Raw genomic sequence first — 26,580 nt, forward strand, 5'->3', positions numbered from 1 at the left:
ACTCTGGTCCAGATGGATCATCAGGATCCAGCTGATCCTCTCTCAACACACACTCCTGGATGTTCACTCACACTCTGACAGAGATCACCAATCCCGCTCCTTCCATCTGATGAGAGAAGAAGAAACAACAGAGGTCATAAATCAGTGTTTAGTGAGACTCACTTCATCAGCTGTCAGTCAGTGATGCAGCACATCCAGTATAAAGAGCAGCAGGGACTTCAGTCCTGTTCAGACCAGAAGTGGAACAGCTGTGCAGCGTAGCCTGCTTCCTTTCAGCTCTCATGTTAACGTGTTGGAGTGAACACACTGAGCTCCAAGCTCACACACCTGCACAGACTTTTGCTATCAAGTCTGTTTACTCTGCAGATTTCACTCAAGTACACAGAGGAAATAAAGTGCTGAGAGTCATGAACACATCATTACTGCAGAAACAGAGACATTCACTCATCAGTTTACTGATGGATTTACTGTTGATACATGTCAACTGTTAGAAAAGTTGAAAGCTACAGAGTCTCTGTGGGATTTGAAGATCTTTCCTGCTGTTAAATCATCACATGACAATCAGTCAGAGCTCTCAGCTAAACAGCTGCTGTGATTCCTGGACTTCAGCAGAGGTTCTGGTCTGTATAAAGACCACATGGTTACTAAACGTAATGATGCTTGTGTGAAATCAGAGCCAGTGATTTGCAGGCTGCAGTCAGACTGATCTTAGAGCTCTGACAAAGATGAACTGATCAATTCTTTAGTGTTGAAATGAGAGAACAAACACTTTCAGATCAGATTTGATGGTAGGACAGTTTGATGATGAGGACCACTGTCTCTATACATCTTGTAAGGCTGTCAGCTGTAATCCAGCTTTATTTCCTGCAGACATCAATCAATCAATCAATCTTTATTTATATAGCGCCATATCACAACAGAAGTCATCTCAAGGCACTTTTCACATAGAGCAGGTCAAGACCGTACTCTTTAATTTACAGAGACCCAACAATTCCCCCATGAGCAAGCACTTGGCGACAGCGGTAAGGAAAAACTCCCCTTTAACGGGTAGAAACCTCAAGCGGACCCCGGCTCTTGGTGGGCGGCCATCTGCTTTGACCGGTTGGGTTGAGAGAGAGAAAGAGAGAGGGAAAGGGGGAGGGGGGACAGAAGAAAAACAATGACAACAACAAACAACAACAAGCACAAGCAGCAACAGCCAGGGAAGGATGCCATCAGGACTGTGAAGGACCGCGAAGGTTCGGCCCGGGACTCAGGTTTTTCTGTGAGATGAGAAAGCACAAAAAACTCTGGGGAAGAAGCAAAGTTAGTGACATGCATTGATGTTACATGAATGCATACAGATGGAGAGGAGGAGGAGGAGGAGAGAGGAGCTCAGTGCATCATGGGAAGTCCCCCAGCAGTCTAGGCCTATAGCAGCATAACTAAGGGCTGATCCAAGGCGAGCCTGGTCGGCCCTAACTATAAGCTTTATCAAAAAGGAAAGTTTTAAGCCTACTCTTAAACATAGAGAGGGTGTCTGCACCCCGGACTGAATCCGGTAGATGGTTCCATAGAAGAGGAGCCTGATAGCTGAAGGCTCTGCCTCCCATTCTACTTTTAAAGACTGTAGGGACCACCAGTAAGCCTGCATACTGGGAGCGCAGTGTTCTAGTGGGATAATACGGTATTATGAGCTCTTCAAGATATGATGGTGCCTGACCATTAAGGGCTTTGTAAGTTAGGAGAAGGATTTTAAATTCTATTCTAGATTTTACAGGAAGCCAATGTAGTGAAGCTAAAATGGGAGAAATGTGGTCTCTTTTTCTAGTTTTAGTCAATACACGTGCAGCTGCATTCTGGACCAGCTGGAGAGTCTTTAGAGACTTGTTAGGGCAGCCTGATAATAAGGAATTGCAATAATCCAGCCTAGAAGTAACAAATGCGTGAACTAGTTTTTCTGCATCTTTTAGGGACAGGATGTGCCTGATTTTTGTGATATTACGTAAGTGAAAAAAGGCAGTCCTTGAAATTTGATTTATGTGGGAGTTAAAGGACATATCCTGATCAAAGATAACTCCCAGATTCCTTACGGTGGTGCTGGAGGCCAGGGTAATGCCATCCAGAGCAGCTTTATCATTAGATAATGTGTTTCTAAGGTGTTTAGGGCCAAGCACATTAACTTCAGTTTTATCTGAGTTTAGTAGTAGAAAATTGCAGGTCATCCAGGTCTTTATGTCGTTAAGGCATGTTTGGAGTTTGTTTAACTGATTGGGTTCATCTGGCTTCATTGATAAATATAATTGGGTATCGTCTGCGTAACAATGAAAATTTATGGAGTGTTTCCTAATAATATTACCTAAAGGAAGCATATATAAGGTGAATAGAATTGGTCCAAGTACAGAACCTTGTGGAACTCCGTGTCTAACTTTTGCCTTCACGGAGGATTCATCATTCACATGTACAAACTGAAATCGGTCTGATAAATAGGACTTAAACCAGGTTAATGCAGTTCCTTTAATGCCAATTAAATGTTCCAGTCTCTGCAAAAGGATTTGATGGTCAATTGTGTCAAATGCAGCACTAAGATCTAACAGGACAAGTATAGAGACAAATCCTTTGTCTGATGCAGTTAGGAGGTCATTTGTGACTTTCACCAGTGCTGTCTCTGTGCTATGATGCGCTCTAAATCCTGACTGAAAATCCTCAAATAAACTATTGTTATGTAGAAAGTCACATAACTGATTAGAGACTGCTTTCTCAAGGATCTTGGATAGAAATGGAAGGTTAGATATAGGTCTATAATTGGCTAAAACACCTGAATCAAGAGTAGGCTTCTTAAGAAGAGGTTTAATTACAGCTACTTTAAAGGACATCAACACAACAACAACAGTCGTCTTCACATCAACTCAAACACATGATCACAACAAGCTTCTGGCTGATCTGATTGGCTGACTGTTCTCTCTCTCTCTGTCTTTCTGTCCAATCCTGAAGCCTGTCACCATTCTCCTCTCACAGCTTCACTGAGGAAAGCAGCCACTGAGAAGGTTGAAGGTTCACCAGGAAATACTGGATCTTTGCTTTGATACTAACTGTGTTTAATACAATACTGCTGAAACCAGCACAGACTGACTCCAACTCTCTACTCACTCCACATACTCCAGTCTACAGTCTGGACTCTCCTGAAGATCAGACAGCTGCTTCACGTCCCAGTCCATCAGGTCATTATCTTCTAGATGCAGCTCTCTCAGATGGGATGAGGGGTTGGACTTCAGAGCTGAGGCCAGAGAATCACAGCTGATCTCTGACAAACTGCAGCCCCTCAAACTGAATAAAGAATAAATGACGTCACTTTAGAAAACAAAGTTCATGTTTGCAATCATTCAATGTTTCATAATCTGTTCAGAGCTGAAGAAGGTTTAGAATGTAGAAGTTTAGAAAGTTGTAGATGTGATCTCTAGATCCCCTACGAGACAGCCAGAGTCAGCTGACCATCCTGAGTCACCACAGTCCCGTAAACTGCGGCGGGTCCACAGACTGAAACTATTCACGTCACGGTTTACGGGACTGTGGTGACTCAAGGCAGCTAATATAGCAGCTAGCATCTACGTTACTTTTACACTTAAAATAAGATTTTTGTGCACGTTGTAATAACTGGATTTAAACAAAGTGGACATTTTACACATCATGCTGCTCTAACTGAACCATTTACAACAAGTAACCACTGCACACACACAACACAGAGCACATGTACATGTTTACTGAGTAAAGACACAAATGCAAAGATCCATCTCTGGATTTCAATAATCAATTATTGATCATTCAAATAAGAATCGCGATTAATCTGAAAATCTATTTTTTTGTCCTAAAGTTTAGAAGATGGAAACTCCAAACAGCTGAACCCAACAGGATGCAGGTTAAAAACTGTCAAATAGAAAAGATAAAAACAGAGTTTCAGAGGTTCAGAGTGAATTATCCAGTGTAGATTTTTCTTGTTATATGAAGGTTTTAAATGTGCAGCTCAACATTGTTCTGACAGTCAATGGACTAAACCACTGAAGAAGAAAATAGATCCTCAGTGTGGATCAGCATAATATCAGCTTTATGTCTGCAGTTTAGTGTCACCACAACTGTCACATCATATTAATCTCAGCACAGAAGTAAAAAATGGTGTCTTACTCCAGAACCTCCAGTCTACAGTGTGGACTCTCCAGAAAATCACACAGCTGCTTCACGTCACACACGTTGTTGTCAGACAGATTCAGCTCTCTCAGATGGGAGGGGTTGGACTTCAGAGCTGAGACCAGAGAAGCACAACTGATCTCTGACAAACTGCAGTCAAACAATCTGAATAAAGAATAAATGATGTAGATTAAAATCCATTTATAATCCAATCAGATGTGTTCAGGTTTTAAATGTGTAGTTCAACATTACTATGTCCTCATCAATGAGCTTTTCACTAAAATGAGCAGAGTAACTTTGTCATTGTGTTATTGTGGATCATCATGATGTCAGCCTTCTACAGACATCATCCAAATGTCACCACAACATTCAGACACATATTCATGTCAACAGTGATTCATAAAAAATAATTTAAACACCTGCATTTAGATCAGTGTGTGTGTTCTGAAGGATCAATATCAATGATCAGACATTATTGTGTAAAAAACATTAAATAATCTAATAAAAGAAATATTTCTCCTTCAGCAAGTAAACTTGATCAATTTAAAACAGATATTAGTTGAGAGGATCTTCTGTATACAAATATGACTCTTTACCAAAAGTTATAAACATTCATTTATTTTAACAACTAACAGTGGACATTTTCTACAGTTTCTTTAAGAATCAGTCATCTTTTATAACTACAGACTAAACTTTGTACAGTAAAAAAATGAAAATATGGAAAAAAGAAAATGAACTTCATGGATGTAAGTTATGTATGTACATAAATTAGGTTCAGTTGTTAAACATTAAGATCAACAATAGTAACAGACAGTCAATGAACTCACTCCAGAGTCTCCAGTCTACAGTCTGGACTCTCCAGAAAATCACACAGTAGCTTCACGTGTGATTCCTGAAACTTTCCTACAGACAGTTCCAGATGTCTCAGATGGGAGAGGTTGGACTTCAGAGCTGAGGCCAGAGAAGCACAACTGATCTCTGACAAACTGCAGTCAGTCAATCTGAATAAAGAATAAATGATGTAGATTAAAATCCATTTATAATCCAATCAGATGTGTTCAGGTTTTAAATGTGTAGTTCAACATTACTATGTCCTCATCAATGAGCTTTTCACTAAAATGAGCAGAGTAACTTTGTCATTGTGTTATTGTGGATCATCATAATATCAGCCAGAGCGGCGCCAGACAATTATCAGCAGGGGGGCACAAGGTCGTCACGGGTGGGCACTCCTTTTTACATGCTCATAGATCAGACATTTCTTTCTTTTTTTTGGTAGTTTAATGTAAATGAGTCAGATGAATGGCTTTCTATACATAAAACAAGAAATAACACAATAAAGTGGAAACTGTTTATATTGATCACATCTGTCTGGATCAAATTGATCACTATCAACAGATGATTATTATAACTGATTTTTAAACATTTTTTCTTTATTTCTCATGCAGAATACCATCTAATTGACATTTGTATATTTATTACATGAATATAAAGTAATGAAACAAGCAGCTTCGCTATTTAATGAATTTTACTGACTGTTTTAAAATACAGTACAGCTGTTTAAACGCTGGTTGTTGTGTCGCTGTTGTGTCGCTGCTGCATCTCGTTGGCTGGTTTTTGGCAGTTTGTCATGAGCTTCGAGGAAACGTTTTTCATTGAGAGAAAATGATTTTCTTTTTCCCGTCATGATTTCAATGTGCAGGCAGCAGCAGCCTCAGGTCACCAGCTGGAAGCAGACGGGTTACCACGAGGCAGTAATGGTGCCGCAGCCGCCAGGAACATATCAAACATGTTTCATGGGAGTAAAATAAAAAAAAATAGAATTACTGTGGTTTTAAATTTTTTCCATATGGATTCATGTATGAAAAGACCCAAAATGAACACTGTACTTGATTAGTATAAGCAAACTATTTAAACAACATTTGTATAAGAATGATTCAGTCTCAAGCTTTGTGATCCATATAAGCGATTGATCACTGTAACTGTGATCAATACAGGCGGTTTCCACTGTAATAACCAAACCAACACTGCATAACTCTTGAAACAAATTGAACAATGAATATGTTACACTTTAGAACTTCCTCACAGAAACCACAATCCTAACATGCCACGGCGGGCCAGGATAAATAACACTGGCTTACCTGCGGCTACTATTCCTACACAAGGCCGAGTCTTCTGGGCTTTGAGTTGGAAAGGTTGATTATATCTTTGTAATCACAAGTGTCAGTTAGTTCTCTTTCAAAAGACAAAAACGTCAAGTTGTTCAGGTGTCCAGTCAACATGGAAGATCTGATGGATCTGTTGTTACCCCGTATTTGGTGACTGAAGGGTCCTTTAGAGTAGGAATGTGCGATTAATCGATTTTGGCTTCCAACGATTATGAAAACAAGATAATGGAGATAAAACGATTATTGTTTATTATTGTCATTTCGCAGTGATGCTCTCGTTTTGTCTTGTGTTATAAATCCAGCAAACCTCTTTCCTTTACAGCAGTGCGCTTTCGCTCCTCCTTAAACGCCTCCGACAGGCGTTGAGCGTCTCTGTCCACAGACTAACCTGCCTTCACCAGGCTGACTGACAGCTGGGATTTACTGAACCTAAATAGTTTGCATGTCGGCTCCACGGGAAGAAATCAACAGTGTTTGTACTTATTGATTCATTGGTTTTATTTCCTCGCCCACTGTAGCGAGTGAATCTGCCTGTAGTGAAACCGGAGGTAACGTTAGCTGGGAGGCTAGCGGAGGCTAGCTGGCTGTGCTTCCCTCCGGTCATGCTGCGGCTAACGCTCCGCTAGCCTCCCAGCTAGCCCCGGCTCTCCGTCTGGATCCAACCGGAGCACCGAGCCCCGGTTTGTTATTCAGGTTAAAGTGGGAAGAAGCAGCGGGTCTGTCGGGCAGCTGAGTGAAGTGGAGTCTGCGGAGGAAACACCGGGACCGTCAGGATGAAACAGTCCGCAGAGGAGCTGCTGTGTTCGGCTGCAGAGATAGGAAACACCTCGGCTGACAGGATGTACCACTCTGTTTGAAAAAAACGTTTTCTTTTTCTTCTTCTTTTTGGTTTATAACAGCTATTGGCAACCAGCGTATGAGGTGCATTACCGCCACCTTCTGCTTCGGACTGTGGACCAAAGATTAAATCCTGCACATTACTCCTGTCTGTCTGATAAACTCAAAGAAAACTACTGCTCCACCCACTTGGCAGGTTCATTAAAGTTTTAATGCTGAGCTCCTGAACTCCAGTCTTCATAAGTTCTTCCTTCATATATTGTCTTTCTTGATCATTAGTACAATCTATGATTGCAGGTGTAATAGTCTCCTCAGCCAGGTGGAAAAAAATATGTGCATATATATCAGCATTGGCAAAAATGAGAGTCAAAAAATAATTGTGTTAAATAATCGTGATTATGATTTTTGCCATAATCGAGCAGCCCTACCGTCTATACAAACTCATGTTGTTCAGCCAAACACAAGTAAAAATGTCAAAAGACTAAAACATGACACATTTATATGTGTCATGTCATGTCCTCAGCCAGGTGGAAAAAAATATGTGCATATATATCAGCACCGGCAAAAATGAGATGGAAAATATTGGATATCGGCAAAAAATCCAATATCGTGCATGCCTAAAACACATATACAGCTGGGTATTTCTGTGATTTAAACAGCTGTCTGTGCAGATTACGCTTCACTAAATGCAACAGAAAAAAAAAAAAACATGGGGTCTCCGTGAGACACTCAGAGTCAGTGTCGACTGCTACATTTAATAAAATGGAAGCGTTTCTGTTCCATGAGTCAAAATGAAATTGTGTTAAATACTTGTGATCTCAATATTGACCAAAATAATCGTGAGTATGATATTTGCCATAATCGAGCAGCCCTACTTTAGAGCCAACAAATGTCTCACAACCATCCTGCTGTGACTTCACTTTAAGGCACGGCCTGGTCCCAACATGCTTCATCCTCTGGATGAGTTTTTGATAAAAAGTGGCTCAAACATAACTGCTTAGCCACAGTTTCCAACTTTCATCTAGCTGTTAGCTACATGAAACTGCGTTGTGACAGTGCGTGCGTGATGTAGCCTAACTTCAGTCACGTACAGTAAGACAGGAAGTTTCCATGAATCTGAAGTTTGGGTGGGGAACAACATCCCAATTGGACAGACATTGCCCCCCAGTGCCCCCCTGTCCTGCTGGCTATGATGTCAGCCTTCTACAGATATCATCCAAATGTCACCACAACATTCAGACACATATTCATGTCAACACTGATTTATAAAAAATACTTTAAACACCTGCATTGATCTCTCTGTGTCCCTGTGTGTGTGTGTGTGTGTGTGTGTGTGTGTTCTAAAACATAAATATCAATGATCAGACATTATTCATTAAACACATTAAATAATCTAATAAAGAAATATTTCTCCTTCAGCAAGTAAACTTGATCAATTTAAAACAGATATTAGCTGAGAGGATCTTCTGTATACAGATGTGACTCTTTACCAAAAATTATGAACATTCATTTACTTTAACAACTGACAGTGGACATTTTCTACAGTTTCTACAGTCAGTGAACTGACCTCAGAGTCTCCAGTCTGCAGTGTGGACTCTCCTTAAGATCAGACAGCTGTTTCATGTCCGAGTCCTTCAGGTTATTTTCTCTTAGATCAAGATATCTCAGATGGGATGAGGGGTTGGACTTCAGAGCTGAGACCAGAGAAGCACAGCTGATCTCTGACAAACTGCAGCCACTCAATCTGAATAAAGAATAAATGACGTCACTTTAGAAAACAAAGTTCATGTTTGAAATCATGCAAAGTTTCATAATCTGTTCAGAGCTGAAGAAGGTTTAGAATGTAGAAGTTTAGAAAATGGAAACTCCAACCAGCTGAACCCAACAGGATGCAGGTTAAAGACTTTCAAATACAAACAGTGAAAAAGAGCTCTCATTAATATTAATGACAACATGCTGCTACTTCAATAAAGACGTAGTGACTTCACCTCTTAAACTCTGCAGCTCCACCAGTGACTCCATCTATACAAACTCATGTTGTGCAGCCAAACACAAGTTAAAAATCCACATGAATATTTCAGATTCTACTCAAGATCCCAACATTTATAATGATATCAAATATGTCAGGATGGATGTTGGGAAAATAGGAGGAAAATGATGTTCAACATATCGACATTATTTACATTTAATGGAATGATGTCGCCATGAAAAAATCACAGCATCTTGTGTTTAAATATTTCTGTTAATATAAACACTGCACAGCTTCATAAAAGTGTTGGAACAAGTAAATACTGGATATTATATTTGTTGCTGTCTGATTGAGGTTTTTGGTTTAAATTTAAAGAACAAAATTTAAAGTGAAGTAGAGCTGGGCAATTAACCGAAAATGTATCAAGACCGACATTAAGACCCTCTCACTGACTTAATCTTTCTCATGTTGGTTAAGTCGGTTAATAATTTCCCCAATGCGTGCGTTCATGAACTGTCCCTTTAAAACAATACTATGTTGTGTTCAGTCATGTGCCTCCGCCCCGTCCAACTAACGTTAGTGCGAGTTCACTCAAAGGAAGCTGGCACCATGGATGACACAAGCACTGACACTGAGCCAACAAATAGGCCTCAACCTGAGCAGCTTATAACTAAAAAGAATACCGTATCTGTGGTTTGGACACATTTCAGCTTCAGTGAAGACGACACAGAGCAAAAATAAGTCAAATGTAAAAACTTTGAAAAAACAATTTCAGTGACCAAAGGTAACACCACCAATCTGTTTAATCACTTGGAACACAATCACATTACTGAATATGAAGAGTTCATGGCTCAAATAAAGAGAGAGACTGACAAACGCTAAAGCGCTTCCACAAAGCAGCTGACGCTAACACAAGCATTTACAAATGCCGCACATTATGCAAAGGATTCAAGAAGATGGAAAGAAATAACTGATGCTATTGCATATTACATCATGAAGGATATGGATCCCATAGCTACTGTGGAACAAAGTGGGTTTAAACATCTTGTTAAAACCCTTGACAAAAGATACGCTGTGCCATCGCAAAAATATTTTTCCTAAACAGCAGTGCCCAACATGTACAAAACATGTCGTGAGAAGGTAGCTGCTGAACTCAAATCTGTTCAGTACTTTGCAGGAACGTCTGATCTCTGGTCAAGTACAAGGATGGAGCCATACTTGAGCCTTACGTCGCACTACATTGATGATGAATGGAACCTGTGCAACAGATGCCTGAAGACGGCATATTTTGCAGATGATGACACATCAGAAATGATTGCACAGGGCCTGAGAAATATGCTGTCTGCATGGGACCTCATGGAAGAGAACCTCATGACCATTACGACAGACAACAGCACTAATGTTATCAAAGCTACACAGCTCAATGGACGGACACGGGAGCAATGTTTTGGACACAGGTTGCACCTGGCAATCGATAGGTAGCACATCAGCTGATCAGACACTATGCTACAGTTGAGCTAGAGCTATCTTTTAGTTCACTTTAAATAAATACTGTGACAATAATAATTAACTATTCATATAGCACTTTTCTTACTGTTACAATGTGCTTCATATTACAATGTTAACTTCACATTACAATGTAAAACAACGCTACAATGACTCATCATTAAAGTAGAAATAAAAATTACACTAGAAGTCTGTTATTAATCTATTATTAATTAAGTAGCTTTGAATTAAGAGATTTCTCCTCATCTATTATTTTGCTTAAGTTTTACAGTTTGTAAAGTCTTTAGGTATAAGTCAAACCCTCAATAAAATAATAATTCATCTTTTCATGTGTGCGTATTTCAGAAAATGCAACGGAAGATCAACGTGTGCAGCAGGAAATGAGGGTTTGCAAAAAGATTGTCAGTGCTTTTTCCTATAGTTGGAAAAAGAAGAAGGCGCTTGTGAAGGCACAACAAGAGCTGAACCTGCCACAACACAAGTTGAAAACTGCATGTGCCACCAGATGGGGATCAATGTAAATGATGACTGCAAGGATCCTTGAGCAAAAGAAAGCCATCACACAGGTCCTCGGTGATGATGAGAAATCAAGGCAACTTGTTCCATCTTGGGCTGACCTGGATGTCTTAGAGGCTGTCAACAAAGCTCTCTCCCCATTGATGGAGTTCACAGATGCCCTGTCAGGAGAAGAGTATGTGACCATTTCATTTGTGAACTCTGTCCTACACATCCTCCATTCATGAGTGCTGGCTGAGGACGAAGATGACATGGAGCTGACTAAAACAATCAAAACCTGCATCCTTGAGTACCTTAAGGAGAAGTTCTCAGAACCCATCACAGAAGAGCTACTGGAAGCATACACTTCTGCACACCATGTCCCCACCATTCAGGAAGAAGTCAGAACAGAGATGATGGAGTCAGCAGCTGCAGTCCACAGGGAAAGTACCCCAGAGAGCACAGAGCTGTCTACGTCTTGATCATAAGCAAAGAAACCAAGGAGGTTATTAGGAAGTTTTTTCAAAGGAAGTGAGGCAACCCTTTCAACTGCACCCACTGTGTCATTTCAGCAAACAGTAGAAGCACAGCTGAGCAGCTACTTGGTGTCTCTCATGCTGGATAGTGAGGAAAATCCACTGGAATGGTGGAGAAAGAATCATGTACACTTTACAACTAAAAGCAAGGTGGTAAAAAAGTACTTTCACATGCCAGCCACTAGCTCGCCATCTGAGGGGTTTTCAGTTCAGGAGGAAACATTGTCACATGCCTCAGATACAGCCTGTTGATCCACTGGAGGTGTCTTGTCCAAGCTTTTCTCTTGCTCTTAATCAGCAGTGTTGCATTAACATTTTCACACATGGCGTTATTTAAAATAATTTATTTTATTTGCAAGAGATGCAAGTTATTATTTTCTACTTTTTTTTAGGGAACTTGCTTTTTACTTTAGAACTAAAATGTGACCTTTTTCACAAGACATTTTCATTTCAAGTGATGTGTACTTTGATTTCAACTGTTTGAAAAATTCAATAAATAACCATAAATAGTTTATCTGTGTGTGTTTCAAACCTTGTCAGCGAACTATGAGGGCAGTATACAAAAAAAAGCATATAAAATAAATAAGTGTTCATTAATCATTATCGAGGTAAAAGTTTGAAATAATCCTGATATCGATTTAGTCATATCGCTCAGCCCTAAAGTGAAGGTGAAATTTAATGTAAAAATCAAGAGTTTCAGAGGTTCAGAGTGAATTATCCAGTGTAGATTTTTCTTGTTATATGAAGGTTTTAAATGTGCAGCTCAACATTGTTCTGACAGTCAATGGACTAAACCACTGAAGAAGAAAATAGATCCTCAGTGTGGATCAGCATAATATCAGCTTTATGTCTGCAGTTTAGTGTCACCACAACTGTCACATCATATTAATCTCAGCACAGAAGTAAAAAATGGTGTCTGACCCCAGAGTCTCCAGTCTACAGTGTGGACTCTCCAGAAAATCACACAGCTGCTTCACGTCACACACGTCGTTTCCAGACAGATCCAGATGTCTCAGATGGGAGGGGTTGGACTTCAGAGCTGAGACCAGAGAAGCACAACTGGTCTCTGACAACCTGCAGAGCCACAATCTGAATAAAGAATAAATGATGTAGATTAAAATCCATTTATAATCCAATCAGATGTGTTCAGGTTTTAAATGTGTAGTTCAACATTACTATGTCCTCATCAATGAACTTTTCTCTAAAATGAGCAGAGTAACTTTGTGTTATTGTGGATCATCATGATGTCAGCCTTCTACAGACATCATCCAAATGTCACCACAACATTCAGACACATATTCATGTCAACACTGATTCATTAGATTAGATTATTTTTTAGTTTGAACATGTTAAAATAACAAAATAAAATATATAGGCAGCAAAACAAAAGAAATAAAAATAACAGCAAACCTTCAGTAAGCAACTTAAATAATAACCATTCAATGGAACTTTTCTAGTCCTACCCCTTTTTATAATTTATCAATCAAATCAAAGCCAAAACATTCAAAACAACACAAGAGAATAAAGATAACTTGCATATAACCAATAACAACAAACAAAAACAACACAAGTCAAAAAGACACTCTGTACCAAATCATATTATTCCAGACCACCTCTTTGTTCATCCATTCTATATCTGTTCAATATGTTATTTTTAAAGATTTGTTTAAACTTACTTAATGTTCTACATGTTTTCATTTCTTCATTATGGTTGTTCCATAGATTAACTCCCTTTATTGTGATAATAATAATAATAATAATATTTATTGAGTTGACTTCCATGAGTTCAATCATAAAATTGATTTGTAAAATGCTGCTGAACTCAGTCAAGTCTGAAATTAGAGGATCAATATGAAATCAGACATGTTGAACTAAACCTGTTCATTATTTATTACATGACCTCCTTCTTCCTGTATTTGGTAGTTTAGTAGGTTTGTGTAATTAAAACATGTTACTGGTGGCAGTAATGATTCCTCCTGTCCATACTGACTGTGAAGTGGTCTCTTCCTAACACAGCTACACTGTAGGAAATGAGTTCATAAGTTCAGCTGAAGCTGATATGAGGCTTTGACAGTTTGGTAGACTCCCACTTGATTTGTCTGACTCAAAGTTACAGACTATTTAGTTCAAAATTCCCTCTTTGAGTTATGATCCCTCCACTGCAGCTCAGCAAGGAAACACTGAAGAAACACAAAAATACTTACTTGATATGTGTAACTCAGACTGCTGAAGACTCATATTAGTTTAAACTTTGGAAATCATTTTTACACAGAATAAGACTGTGGATTTTAAATTTAAATTCTACAGATTTGTGCTCAGGGAAATACCAAAAATGTATTAACCAAACATGTGAACTTCAGTGAAGGATTTGAATTGAATATATAGAAAAAACTGCCAAAGCTACAGCCAGTGAACTGACCTCAGAGTCTCCAGTCTACAGTTTGGACTCTCCAGTCCAGCAAATAGAGGCTTCAATCTTGAACCAGTCAGATGTCTCTCCAGGAGGTTTGCACTCAGCTCAAGCTCTCTCAGATGGGAGGGGTTGGACTTCAGAGCTGAGGCCACAACTTCACAGTGAGTCTCTGAGAGTTTACAGCCAGAAAGTCTGTAATGACACATATATGACAACATATGTTATCATGAAAGACGACACTTTATATTTACTTCATTCATTTGATGATGAAACAGTTTGACATTTCCTATTTTGATTAACATTTGCTCTTCACATCAGTGATTCAGCTCAACTTTTTAAAAAAAAAAAAAAAATTCTGAGGCATTTTATTCCTTTAATGTAAAGCGACAGTTGAGAGATAACAGGAAACAAGAGGAGAGAGAGAGAGACAGGGAATGACATGCAACAAAGGTCAGCCACCTGAATCAAACCACTGATATTGTGATTATATGACATGTATCTTAACCAGTAGGCTACCAGAGCACTCCTAGTTCAGCTAATCGTATCTCACTGTGCTTGGATGAAACAATAATTCTCATCACTCTCTCTCATACCTGCAGACTTTTAATCTTTGTTTTGCTTTAATCTTGCAGATGAAGGGAGAGAAAATGGAGTTACATTGAGGCTTCCATAATGTTCACAGTCTGTCTGTGTGATCTGATCCCATGTCTGTCTCCACAAAGTCAGCATGAGGCATCTTGATAAGAAAAACATTTTTACTGTCCACTATTTTTAATTTTTAATTTGACTGCAGGATATTTTTACTCAGTTCAACTCAGTGAACAGTTACAGTTGAGAAAGATCATCTCTCTTTGCTACCTGCTGTTGTCAGGTTCACATCCATAAGCGGCAAAATTTACTGTTGACAAACACAAATGAAACAAATGGCTTTACAATATTAGACCTGTACATATCAAATATTACTGTAATTCAATATTGAGATGTGCAGGACAGATGACTGCATGATGTTTAGTTGTCAACATTCTTTTCTGAGAATCTGAAAAACTGATTCAGCACAAAAACACAATTAACAAACCAATAAGGTTGAATTATTTTCATCATGATGTCATCAGAAAGATGTTATCAGGGTATCAGCATTAAAATATAACATTGACCTTTAATGTGTATAAGATCTCTTTAAACAGTCTGAATTCTACCATTCTGCTCTTATATATTCATCAGACCTCTGTGCATTTCCTGCTACTACTCTTCTCTACACCAACAAGAGAGAAAACACCTGAGAGTTTCTTTCTGTGACCAACAGAATATGAGAAAGACTTAAAAACAAGACTGTGTAACACGACTTCCCTCTTTAAAAGAAAAAGTTGAATTCATGAGAAATAAAAGGCACCATTGCTCGGTTCAACACACTCAGGGGTTTTGTCTCGTATGACCAGTAATTTACGGAGGCTAATGTAGGTTAATGTTAGCAAACTTTAGATATTGTTGTGTAACTGACATTATACAACAGGTAGTTCTGACTAAGCAATCTGATTAGTCAACTAGACATTTAGAACATGCTCAAATCAGCATGACAGCACACTGAAGCTGAAATTATAGTTTCTGCGTCCGTGAGGGTCCGTGTGACGTAAATTTAATCAACTTGCTCAAATGAATAATGCCTCATCACTCTTATCATATTGCTGGCCAAGTTTTATATACATTAATGTAAGGTGTTAAAAGTTAAACCCTCTTTTTGTTCATTTAAAGAAGAAACAGACATTGTGACAAACATTGTCTACCTCATGCAATAGAAAAGCTGTGAAGATTATAAATTTGTGCTCCAAATTTAATAAACTAATATAATTGTAATGTGTACATTTATTTTTTATATCTTTATTTTCTACTGCACCATTTTCATTTCATATTAATCTGTAATCCCTGGCGTTGTATATTTGTTTGTTCTATATTTCTGTTATATTACTCCATTTATGTTATCTGTATGTGATATTGAAGTTGAATTAATAAAAATATCACTCCGCCGTTCATTAGAACTGTAGACCGTTTATGTGCTGTGTTGCTTTGCTAGTGTCTTTGGGTTATTTTGTTTTGTGGGGATCTGCGATGAAAACCCGGAGCGGAGTTTTGAGTTTTCCTCCTTTTATGTTTGTGAAACTGGATTGAACTGAACTGATTAGGGGTTGTGGGGAAAACAAAACGGACCCTTTACCGAGTGGATTGAACTCTTGAGACTGTGAGACGAGTTACACACACACACACTGAAAAACCGGAACCCTTCTCCACTCGTTATCGTTAACCGGCTCCCCCATAAACAGTAAAACTGAATCATTTTCCCTTCAGTTGAGTTTATCTCAGCTTCCACTCCGGCATCCTCCATCAGCTGTGCCGGTGAGTCGGTGACACGGAGCTACTAGCTTAAAAATGTCTGTGAAGTTTGCGGACGTAGCAGCTAAATCTGTCTATGGATTTTTTTTTCAGCGGATATCTTAGTTACAACAGGATTGAGCTAGCAAAGCAGTTTTGTGTTTATAAATGTCGTATTTATTCAGTTTGGGAAATGTCGCGATCTCTAGAAAGCATTAGCTCAAGTTGGCTGGCTGACTCAACAGGGACTAGAAATCGTCTCTGTTGCTTGGTCGTTACTAAGGGTCAGTCTACTTGCTGGAGTAGTAAACTAGGTTTCATTACATAGGAGTCTAGTGACGTGAGTGATTGTTTTCCAGGTATTAGTCATATCCCTATGTATTTCCATAGAAACGGATATAACACAAGAAAAAAGTTTTTTTTATTTTTAGAGCGAACTGCCTCACAATATAAATACATTTTGTTTACATCTTTTATTTTGTTGGTAAATGTTGTATAATCGCAATATTACCCTCGAGGGTGTGATTTACCGTCATTGTTGACACGACAGTGATGCGGTAAGCATCGCGTGTAATATCACTTAATTACTGAATCAGTTTGGTGATTTGCTGATCCCTCGTGCTCACTATGAAATGACTCAGAAACCATTAAGAAAAAAAATGATAATGAAAGCAAATCTCTGTGACTTCAGAAATCACCTTTGGAAAATGATACAGATCTTATTTTAAACTCTTAATCATAGCAGTAAAAACAGTGTCTGTCTGATTATATATTATTTGCAGAAGCTTCTCATGTAATAATAACTTCACTACATTCACTGATAGCTGTAAAATACTGATATATGTTCTGTAATAAAACCTCAACCACAACCTCTAAAGTCCTTCATTTGTTTTACCAGGTTTGAATGACGCCTCCGTCACCCAAAGGAAGATAAATAGAAGAAAAGACTGTAAAATCCAATAATTACTAGAAATAAATAGATTAACTGAATGACTTTGAACTGACTGAATTTGAAACAGCTCAAGAACATCTGAGATTAAATATAACTGACATATTATTTCAGCTATGAACAAGTAGAGCACTATTTTAACAATAATAAGAATTTAATACTATTTATATTTGAAGAACTAAACTACTAATCTGCACTGATTTATAATGTTAATCACATCTGGACTTACAGAGCCTTTCTGCAGTTCCTCACAGCTGGGATCAGTCTCCGTCGTCCCCAAGGTGATGTGTTGTACTTCTGCAGGTCCAACTCATCCAGAACCTCCTCTGACATCTGCAGCATGTAGGCCAGAGCTGAGCAGTGGAACTCAGAGAGTTTCTTCTCTGATCTGTTCTCTGACTTCAGGAACTCTTGGATCTCCTGATGTACTGAGAGGTCCTTCATCTCCATCAGACAGTGGAAGATGTTGATGCTTCTGTCAGGAGAGGTATCCCAAGTGTTCATCTCCTTCAGGTTGTTGATGGCTCTCTGGATGGTTTCTGGACTGTTCTCTGTCTGACCCAGCAGGCCTCCTAAGAGACTCTGGTTGGACTCCAGTGAGAGGCCATGAAGGAAACGCACAAACAGGTCCAGGTGGCCATTTTCACTTTGGACAGATTTCTTCATGGCTCCCATCAGGAAGTCATCCAGAGATGAGTTACTGTAGTCTTTTCCCAGGAAGTCCTTCAGTACCTCTGTGTTGCTGCTGGTGTAACAGTGGTACATGTAGACTGCAGCCAGAAACTCCTGAACACTCAGATGAACAAAGCAGTAGACTGTTTTCTTGAAGAACACTTTCTCTCTTCTGAAGATCTTTGTACAAAATCCTGATAACACCGAGGCCTCTGTGACATCAAGACCACACTGCTCCAGGTCTTTTTGGTAGAATATGATGTTTCCTTTCTGCAGTTGTTCAAACGCCAGCCTCCCCAGCTTCAGAAGAAGTTCCCTGTCAGCCTCCGTCAGCTCCTGTGGACTCGTCTCATGTCCTTCATCATACTTGTTCTTCTTCCTCTTTGTCTGAACCAGCAGGAAGTGTGAGTACATGTCAGTCAGGGTCTTGGGCAGCTCTCCTCTCTGGTCTGTAGTCAACATCTGCTCCAGAACTGTAGCAATGATCCAGCAGAAGACTGGGATGTAACACATGATGTGGAGGCTCCTGGATGTCTTGATGTGTGAGATGATTCTGCTGGACAGCTCTTCATCTTCATCACTGAATCTCTTCCTGAAGTACTCCTCCTTCTGGTCGTCAGTGAAGCCTCGTACTTCTGTTACCCTGTTAACCCATGTCAGAGGGATCTGATTGGCTGCTGCAGGTCGGGAAGTTATCCAGATGAGAGCCGAGGGAAGCAGCTTCCCCACGATGAGGTTTGTAAACAGCACATTGACTGATGACTGCTGTGTGACATCAGATACGACCTCCTTCCTGTTGTTGAAATCCAGTGAAAGTCTGCTTTCATCCAGGCCGTCAAAGATGAACACAACTTTACAGTCTTTAGACTTGAGATTTTCTGCTGTGACCTCCTGTAATGTTGGATGGAATTCATGGATCAACATGAGGAGACTGTACTGCTCATCTTTGATCAAGTTCAGCTCCCTGAATGAAAGTGGAATCACCAGACTGACATCTTGGTTTTTTGAGCCCTCTGCCCAGTCCAGAGTGAACTTCAGCACTGAGAAGGTTTTTCCAACACCAGCGACACCGTTCGTCATAACGACTCTGATGTATTTCTGTTTGTCAGGTAAGGGTTTAAAGATGTCGTGACACTTGATTGGAGTGTCATGGAGGGTCTTCATCTTGGAAGCTGTCTCAAGCTGCCTCACCTCATGTTGGGTATTAACGTCTTCACTCCGTCCCTCTGTGATGTAGAGCTCAGTGTAGATATCATTGAGGAGGGTTCTTTCATCTTCATCAATTCCTTCAGTCACTTCTTGACATCTCAACTTCAGACTGTTCTTATAATCTGAAACATCCTGCAGACCAGTTTCTGCTGAAAGAGAAGGAAAATATAGATTTGAACATCTATCAGTGTGTTTACATGCACTTACATAACCAGGTTACTCAGAGAAACCAGGTTATGTGGGTAATCTGGGAACATGTTAACATGCACAGTAGAAACCTGGTTACTGTAAATCTGTGTGTACAAGCAGCCAATCAGTGATCAGATTTCTCCTCTACACTGACCTTATTCTCAAAGCATGACTTTCTTATTTTATCAGTATTAGTGATAGAAGACGTTTGTTAGTCCTGACTTTTTCGTCTGTTTTGCTTTGTGTGTCTGAGTCAGAACTTTTCCTCACAACATGAATGAGTCTGAATTCAACAACCAGTGAAATGTTAAATGGTGGAAACCAACTTATTTAGACCTCTAGAGGACACTTTGTGTTAGTTGAAGTTTTAGTTGGACTTTAAATACAAGAATAAATCACTGTGTAATGATCTCTCCTTTCATTCAGCTGCTCCACTTTCCCATCTACAGCATTGTGTTTTATTACATGTTATGTATTTACAGTGGCGTGTTCTATGTAAAACATTGGTGGGGCACCAACTACTTCAATAAATAGGCTGCATAGCAGGAAAACTACAGTACTTGCTCTTAATACTGATGTGTTTGTTAAAGACACGGATCCAAAAAACACTTTTAACAACAAAGTGGCTTCTAGCAGGTCTGTACACACACACACAGAGAGAGAGAGAGAGAGAGAGAGAGAGAGAGAGAGAGAGAGAGAGAGAGAGAGAGAGAGAGAGAGAGAGAGAGAGAGAGAGAGAGAGAGTGTGAATGAATGAGTGAGAGAGAGAGTGTGAATGAGTGAGAGAGAGAGAGTGTGAATGAGTGAGAGAGAGAGAGAGTGTGAATGAATGAGTGAAAGAGAGAGTGTGAATGAGTGAGAGAGAGAGAGAGTGAATGAGTGAGAGAGAGAGAGTGTGAATGAGTGAGAGAGAGTGTGTGAATGAGTGAGAGAGTGTGAATGAATGAGTGAGAGAGAGAGTGTGTGAATGAATGAGTGAGAGAGAGAGTGTGAATGAATGAGTGAGAGAGAGTGAATGAATGAGTGAAAGAGAGAGAGAGAGAGAGAGAGAGAGAGAGAGAGAGAGAGAGAATGAGAGAGAGAGAGAGAGTGTGAATGAGTGAGAGAGAGAGAGTGTGTGAGTGAGTGAGAGAGAGAGAGAGAGAGAGAGAGTGAATGAGTGAGAGAGATCGAGAGAGAGAGCGAGAGAGAGAGAGAGAATGAGTGAGAGAGAGGCCTAAATAAATCAACAGGTAGTTCTGATCGATCGATCATCTGATTGATCAACTAGACATTCAGAACGAGCTTGAATCAGCATGACAGCACACGTAGCGGCGCTCAAATGAAAGAAGCCTCATCAGTAAACATTCACTCTGCAGTGCATGTGGAACTCGTCTCACAGTCTCAGAGTTCAGTCCACTCAGTAAAGGGTCCGTTTTGTTTTCCCACAACTCCTAATCAGTTCAGTTCAATCCAGTTTCACAAACATGAAAGAAAGACAACTCAAAGCTCTGCAGTTCCCCCACAAAACAAAACAAACCAAAGACGCTAACAAAGCAACACAGTACATAAAATAAAGCCAGCAGAAGCGTCAGATAGGTCGGACCACCGTGTTTAACTACATATCTTCAAACGTTACAGTTACGACTGAAAATGACAACAGAAAAAAACAAGTTTGCCACGTTCACAGATCTCCACAACTCAATCAACCACCAGTCATCTACCCGGAAGTGACTCTTGTTGTTAGCGTGACGTCACAGACTGTAGTTCTAGTGAACGGCGGAGTGATATTTGTACTGATGAGGCTTTTTTCATTTGAGCGCGGCTACGTGTGCTGTCATGCTGATTCGAGCTCGTTCTAAATGTCAAGTTGACCAATCAGATTGCTTGGTTGAAACTACGTGTTGTATAATAAGTCATAACTCATGTAATAATGTATGAAATGTATGTGACACTGCTTTTCAGATTCCTTCTCCTAACTTACCTTTTGGTCCTGAGAGGGAGTTTTGTAAACGCTGCACCAGATCCTTCCTGCTGATCTTTTCTAAAACCTTCATGGTCAGCTGCAGAGCTCCATGATCCTGATGTTTCTGTACCATTAGATCCACTGTTTCCCGCCTTCCTGCTTTCTCCAGCTGAGCCACTGGGATGTGTTTAAAGCCCTCCAGGATGTCATCCAGCTCCAGGAACCACTTGAACTTCTTAAACTCATCTTCTTTTAAGTCTTCCAGAGTATTCAAGAGCTCCTCTTTAAGTTTCACCATTATGCCCCCCTGCTGGAAATAAGAGACATTTTAAACAGGAAGGACATGTATTCAGTTCTCATCTCATGACACTTTACCAGTATGACTTCTGTACATGTGCATGTTAAATGTAAATCATCTACTGCTTGAACAAACAGGTCACAACTCTGGTTATTTTCATAGTTTCAGTCTTTCATCACTGCAAAACTCATTACATCCACATTATCACCTGAATTCTAGCTGAATACATTTACATCCTCTGTGAGGAAGCAAACAACAAACTGAAGCCACGTTCCAAGTGTGAAGCTTTTGGTGTCTGTATTTCATATCAGATGAGTAGATCTCATTTTTATTGTTGCACTGTTGGTGGGCAGTATCATGTTTTTATGAAGTGCTGCCCTCTGCTGGTATTACAGCACATTTAAGGATAAACTTTTCTATTTTTACCTCACATACCTCTACAGGAGTTCATGAATGGTCAGCTGATAACGTTGGACGCTGAGAGGAGCTGTTTGTCCTGTGAAAACCTGAAGGGAAAATAATAATGATGAGATACTACACTTCACTGTTATCATTCCTGGTGCTTAAACTAAAAGCATTACAATTAACTCAACTGCATAAACACTCAAACAATGTGAAGCTCTCTTACTGATCCCAACCTGGTACCCAGGAATCACCACAGCTGCTCCTGTTTTATCTGATACTGGATCCTTTGACCCATCTGTAAACAGCTGTACATAATCACTGTATCTTCTGTCTCTATATGTGTAAAACTCCTGCACTAGGTCTGCTGTTTTGTTCCTATTCTTAATGTTCAGTAATTCCATGTCTACACGCATTTTTCAACACCCAGCTTGGTCTCACCGGCCACAGCACTGTCAGACAAAATTCAATTTCCCGGACTTTCATTTGGTTTGCTACCTCTCTGCCTTCCCACACAAAACTTGTTTTATGTCCTTTTCCTCTCTCCCGGCAAACCTCCAACACTCTCGTAGTTGGATGATTTAAAACCCATTTTTCCACATTATCTCTTCTTGCAGTTTTTGTCCTAGATGCTCAAGATTCATACCCCTCTTCCACATAGCCCATCATCTGCAAACAGAGACCTTTCTGTGTCTGCCGATATATTTTCAAATATATCATTTATCATCAATGAAAATATTGTTGGACTTCTAACACTCCACTGAGGTGTACCATTTTCTAAAATATGATATGATTTTCCGAATATTCTGACCCTATCTTAACCTGGATAGTCCTACCACTTAGAAAATCCATTATCCAATTAGAGATGTTTGCCTCAATTGAAGCCTGAAGCGTAATTAACAGCCCTTCTCTCCAAAACATATCATATGCTTTTTCAATATCAAAAAAACACTGCTGCCACTGTCTCTTTATTAACCTGGGGTCTCATTTATAACGGGGCCTGAAAGGGGGTCGTACGCCACTTCCCACGCAAAAGTCTTGATCTATAAAAACAAACTTGACGGGAGAATGTGCGCACCTGTACGTAAACTCTGACCCATGCGTACGAACATTTTGGAGACAGGAAATCGACGACACAGATGGTGAGGTGGTGAATTGAAGCCAGATTGTATAATAATCCTCTCACACACTTCATTTCACTTAATATCCAACATTAATTATAGATCCACATTATCATAAACATTCAAACCAGCAGTGTTATCTGTACTTAGGCTTGTTGTGAGCCATAATTAAAGGAGAGAGTCAGTTGTAAGCAGCGCAGCAGCTGCTGAAATGAATGATGTCAGGATGTGGCAGGTGACAGGATTCTGCAAAGTCTGGCTTGCCTTTCTCCAATATTAGCTAAGTGTGAATATAGCCTACTGATTCATTATCACCTCAGCCACGTTAACTGACTGATGAAATTTTCATCATCACTTGTAGAAATCCAAGATGACATCAAATAACTTAACTTAAACAAAAGTAACGAAAATATATTTGGAGGACAGAGTGTTAATAGATTCTTATTATACTGTGCATATATCAGCAGGTATGAGTTTAGTTTCCATGTAGTTTATGTGTGTTGTTAAGCACAGAGACACTGTAGATACCACGGTGGCTGCCACACACACTCACTGCCACATCTTCACCACCTGCACTCACTGTGTAAATTAGAGAAACACCTGTATGCTGGATTTTGGAGTAAATATAAATGAATACAGTGTTTATTGTACACTCATGCTTTAAAATTAATCATTTCTGTATCCATATTGTCTCTAATCTGCTATCAATGTTTATCACTTTACCTCATGGAACTTCCCTGATTTGCTTTCCCAAAAATCCATTTCCCACCTGAGCTCTCTTTGGCCTTTACTGTTGCAATATTTCTTTTACAGTATATTGGATAATGATCATTTCCCATCTGATGCACATGCCAGTCACACTATGACACTAATGTATTACTTACTAATGTCAGATCAAGCACTGATTCCTTGCCACTGTTCACATTTATCCTTGTATTTCTGCCATCATAAATGCAAGCATGTCGTTTCTCATCCATCAATTCTTCAGCTATCTGGCCATTGTAATCAGTTTTGTCACTCCCCCATGTCGTACTGTGTGCATTAAAGTCTCCACACCACACTGTGTTTCCTCTATTTACCTTTTCTATTTCCTCAAGTTTACTGAGTTCTAATTTTCTACAAGGATTGTAAAAATTAATAACCACCAAGTTCTTCCCTTCTACCCACACCTCACTAATCACACATTCCAGCTCAGTTCCACTAACAATTGTTCTATATGAGATGATCTCCTTCACAAAGGTGACACAACCCCCTCCTGCCCCATCTCTCCTGTCCCGCCTATTTGACACATACCCTTCTATTATGAAATCTAGCTGTGGTTTTAACCATGATTCCTGGACACACACCAAGTCTGGTTTTTCCTTCTGGCTGTAGATAAACTGTTTGAAATCCTGCCCATTAGCAATCAAACGTCCACTGCATTCCACTGGAGGATTAACAGTGCAATTAATATAACCTTATACATTATGCTTCTTGACTTGCTTGATTACTTAACTCATCCCTGATTTCCTCTCAAATCTAGGTGATGGATGGCTGCCTTGACTATAATCTGGATTCTTTCTGTTTTTGACTTTACTGCCGCAGTTGCGTTTATCACTCCTGCTACGAACGTCACTAGTCTCCTTTTCTCTGCCGACATCCTCTTCTCAACCTCTTGTATCATACTTATGAGTGTTTGTTCTTTCCTACAGCCCTGCTTGTCTGCCTGCTTCCCCTGTCCAGCCATCTTCACTGTCTCTGCATAAGAGACTTTTACTATTATCAGCTGTACTGCAGCCTCTCGCTTCATCACTTCACATCCCCTGTATGCAACACTGTGTTCACAGTTGCAACATCTTGGCTTTGTACCGACTCCGCACATCCCATAATCATGATCCCTACCGCACCTAGCACATCTTCTCTTACCCTTGCATACCTTAGCCATGTGCCCAAACTCCTGACACTTGAAAAACCTCATTGATTTCGACACAAACTCCCTCACATCATCTGATAAATCCAAAGAAAAGTTCTTTAGGGAATATCTTCGGCATCAAATTCAGCTATCACTGTTTCCGTCTCCTTTTTCTCAGCTCCTCGTTCATTCCTTTAGCATCTTTAACTGTATTGTTACACGCTTTCATATCCTCAACTAGCTCCTTCATACTGACACTAAGGGGAACCCCTGATATCACCCCCTTGCACCCACTGGGTTTCTGCTCTCCAACTTTCACTGTTTTTGTGATTTTAACTTTTTCTACATATAGCAGCTTCCTTGCCTTTTCTACTTGAGACTGTGTTTTACAGGGATGGATCTAGGATTTTTCTAAATCAGGGGCCATATTTTACTTGGAGGGGCCAAGAACATGTCCAACATCCATGCACAATTCCTTATTCATTATACATTCACAATACATTTCACCAGTCATTCCTTGTTAGCAAAGACACACATCATTGAATATATTTTGTCTATTTTATATTTTGTTTGTCTGGAGAGAAGCAAATGAAATAAAAGTTTGACCTCTACTTGATTGTGAATGCTCCTCAACTTTCATAACCCCTCTGTCATGATGTATCCAGACAGTAAATAATTGTTAATCAATATATAGTTTACTTAAGTTCCATTAACAACATTTACAGGATGAAAACATGCATACCATCAGGTCCAAGGGGAGCAGAATAATTCTTTGATGGCTGCACAGGACTCTCTGCTCTGCACTGGGAAATTTCTGGAAAGAAGAAAATGAAATAAGACTTGCGTAACTCTTACTCAAATGTGAATGCATCTCCTTTTCTATAACCCGACTGTCATCATGACATACACAAGCAGTAATGACCTAAATGCTGATCCAGAAGTAGCCTCATCTAATTCATATTCTGCTCAGTACAATCGCAGTATGAAGACAGTAACTCACCAGCAGGTCCTACAGGAGGAGAATAACTGCATGGTGACTGTGATGGTTCTGTTCCAGCATCACTCTGGCTGTCTTCATCCCAATCTGTGTCATCCAAGTTTGCAGCTAAAACACAAATACACGTCACAAAAATCCATGCTTGTATTCAGCTAAAACCATGTCGTCTGACAACTATAAAATAACAACTACTGGTAAAAATTTCAAGGAAAAGACTCAATGCTTGAAACATTCAGTGAGAGCTCTGGTAGACAAGAGAATACACTGCTCATTAAACCTCATCACCATAAGGGACAAGAACTCAGGTATTTGCTTAAATAATCTCACATCAATATGTCCATTTGTGAACTTCAGTGTGATGTTATATAGACTGCAGTTAGTTTTACCTGTTGTCATTATCTTGCTGTGATACTGCTCTGATTCATTTTGACTGACTGGGCGTTTTTTGGCCAAAACCACTG

At 39.6% G+C, this 26,580-nt stretch overlaps 1 protein-coding gene across 1 annotated transcript; it reads right to left on the reverse strand.

Annotated features, from left to right (window-relative positions):
- LOC121890616 (NACHT, LRR and PYD domains-containing protein 12-like) lies at positions 1 to 26,571 on the reverse strand. Its single transcript, XM_042403064.1, has 13 exons — positions 26,506 to 26,571; positions 26,123 to 26,227; positions 25,865 to 25,936; positions 22,144 to 22,214; positions 21,429 to 21,720; positions 17,625 to 19,425; positions 14,089 to 14,274; positions 12,591 to 12,758; positions 8,731 to 8,907; positions 4,989 to 5,162; positions 4,159 to 4,326; positions 3,130 to 3,306; positions 1 to 106 (listed from the first exon to the last, which is right to left on the reverse strand). The coding sequence occupies exons 5-13, from the start codon at positions 21,706 to 21,708 to the stop codon at positions 85 to 87; spliced, it is 3,153 nt and encodes a 1,050-aa protein (XP_042258998.1). The 5' UTR covers positions 21,709 to 21,720; positions 22,144 to 22,214; positions 25,865 to 25,936; positions 26,123 to 26,227; positions 26,506 to 26,571; the 3' UTR covers positions 1 to 84.
- Between the last annotated feature and the right edge of the window lie 9 nt (positions 26,572 to 26,580).

Source organism: Thunnus maccoyii, chromosome 23 (assembly GCF_910596095.1).
Source record: "Thunnus maccoyii chromosome 23, fThuMac1.1, whole genome shotgun sequence".
Taxonomy (NCBI): domain Eukaryota; kingdom Metazoa; phylum Chordata; class Actinopteri; order Scombriformes; family Scombridae; genus Thunnus; species Thunnus maccoyii.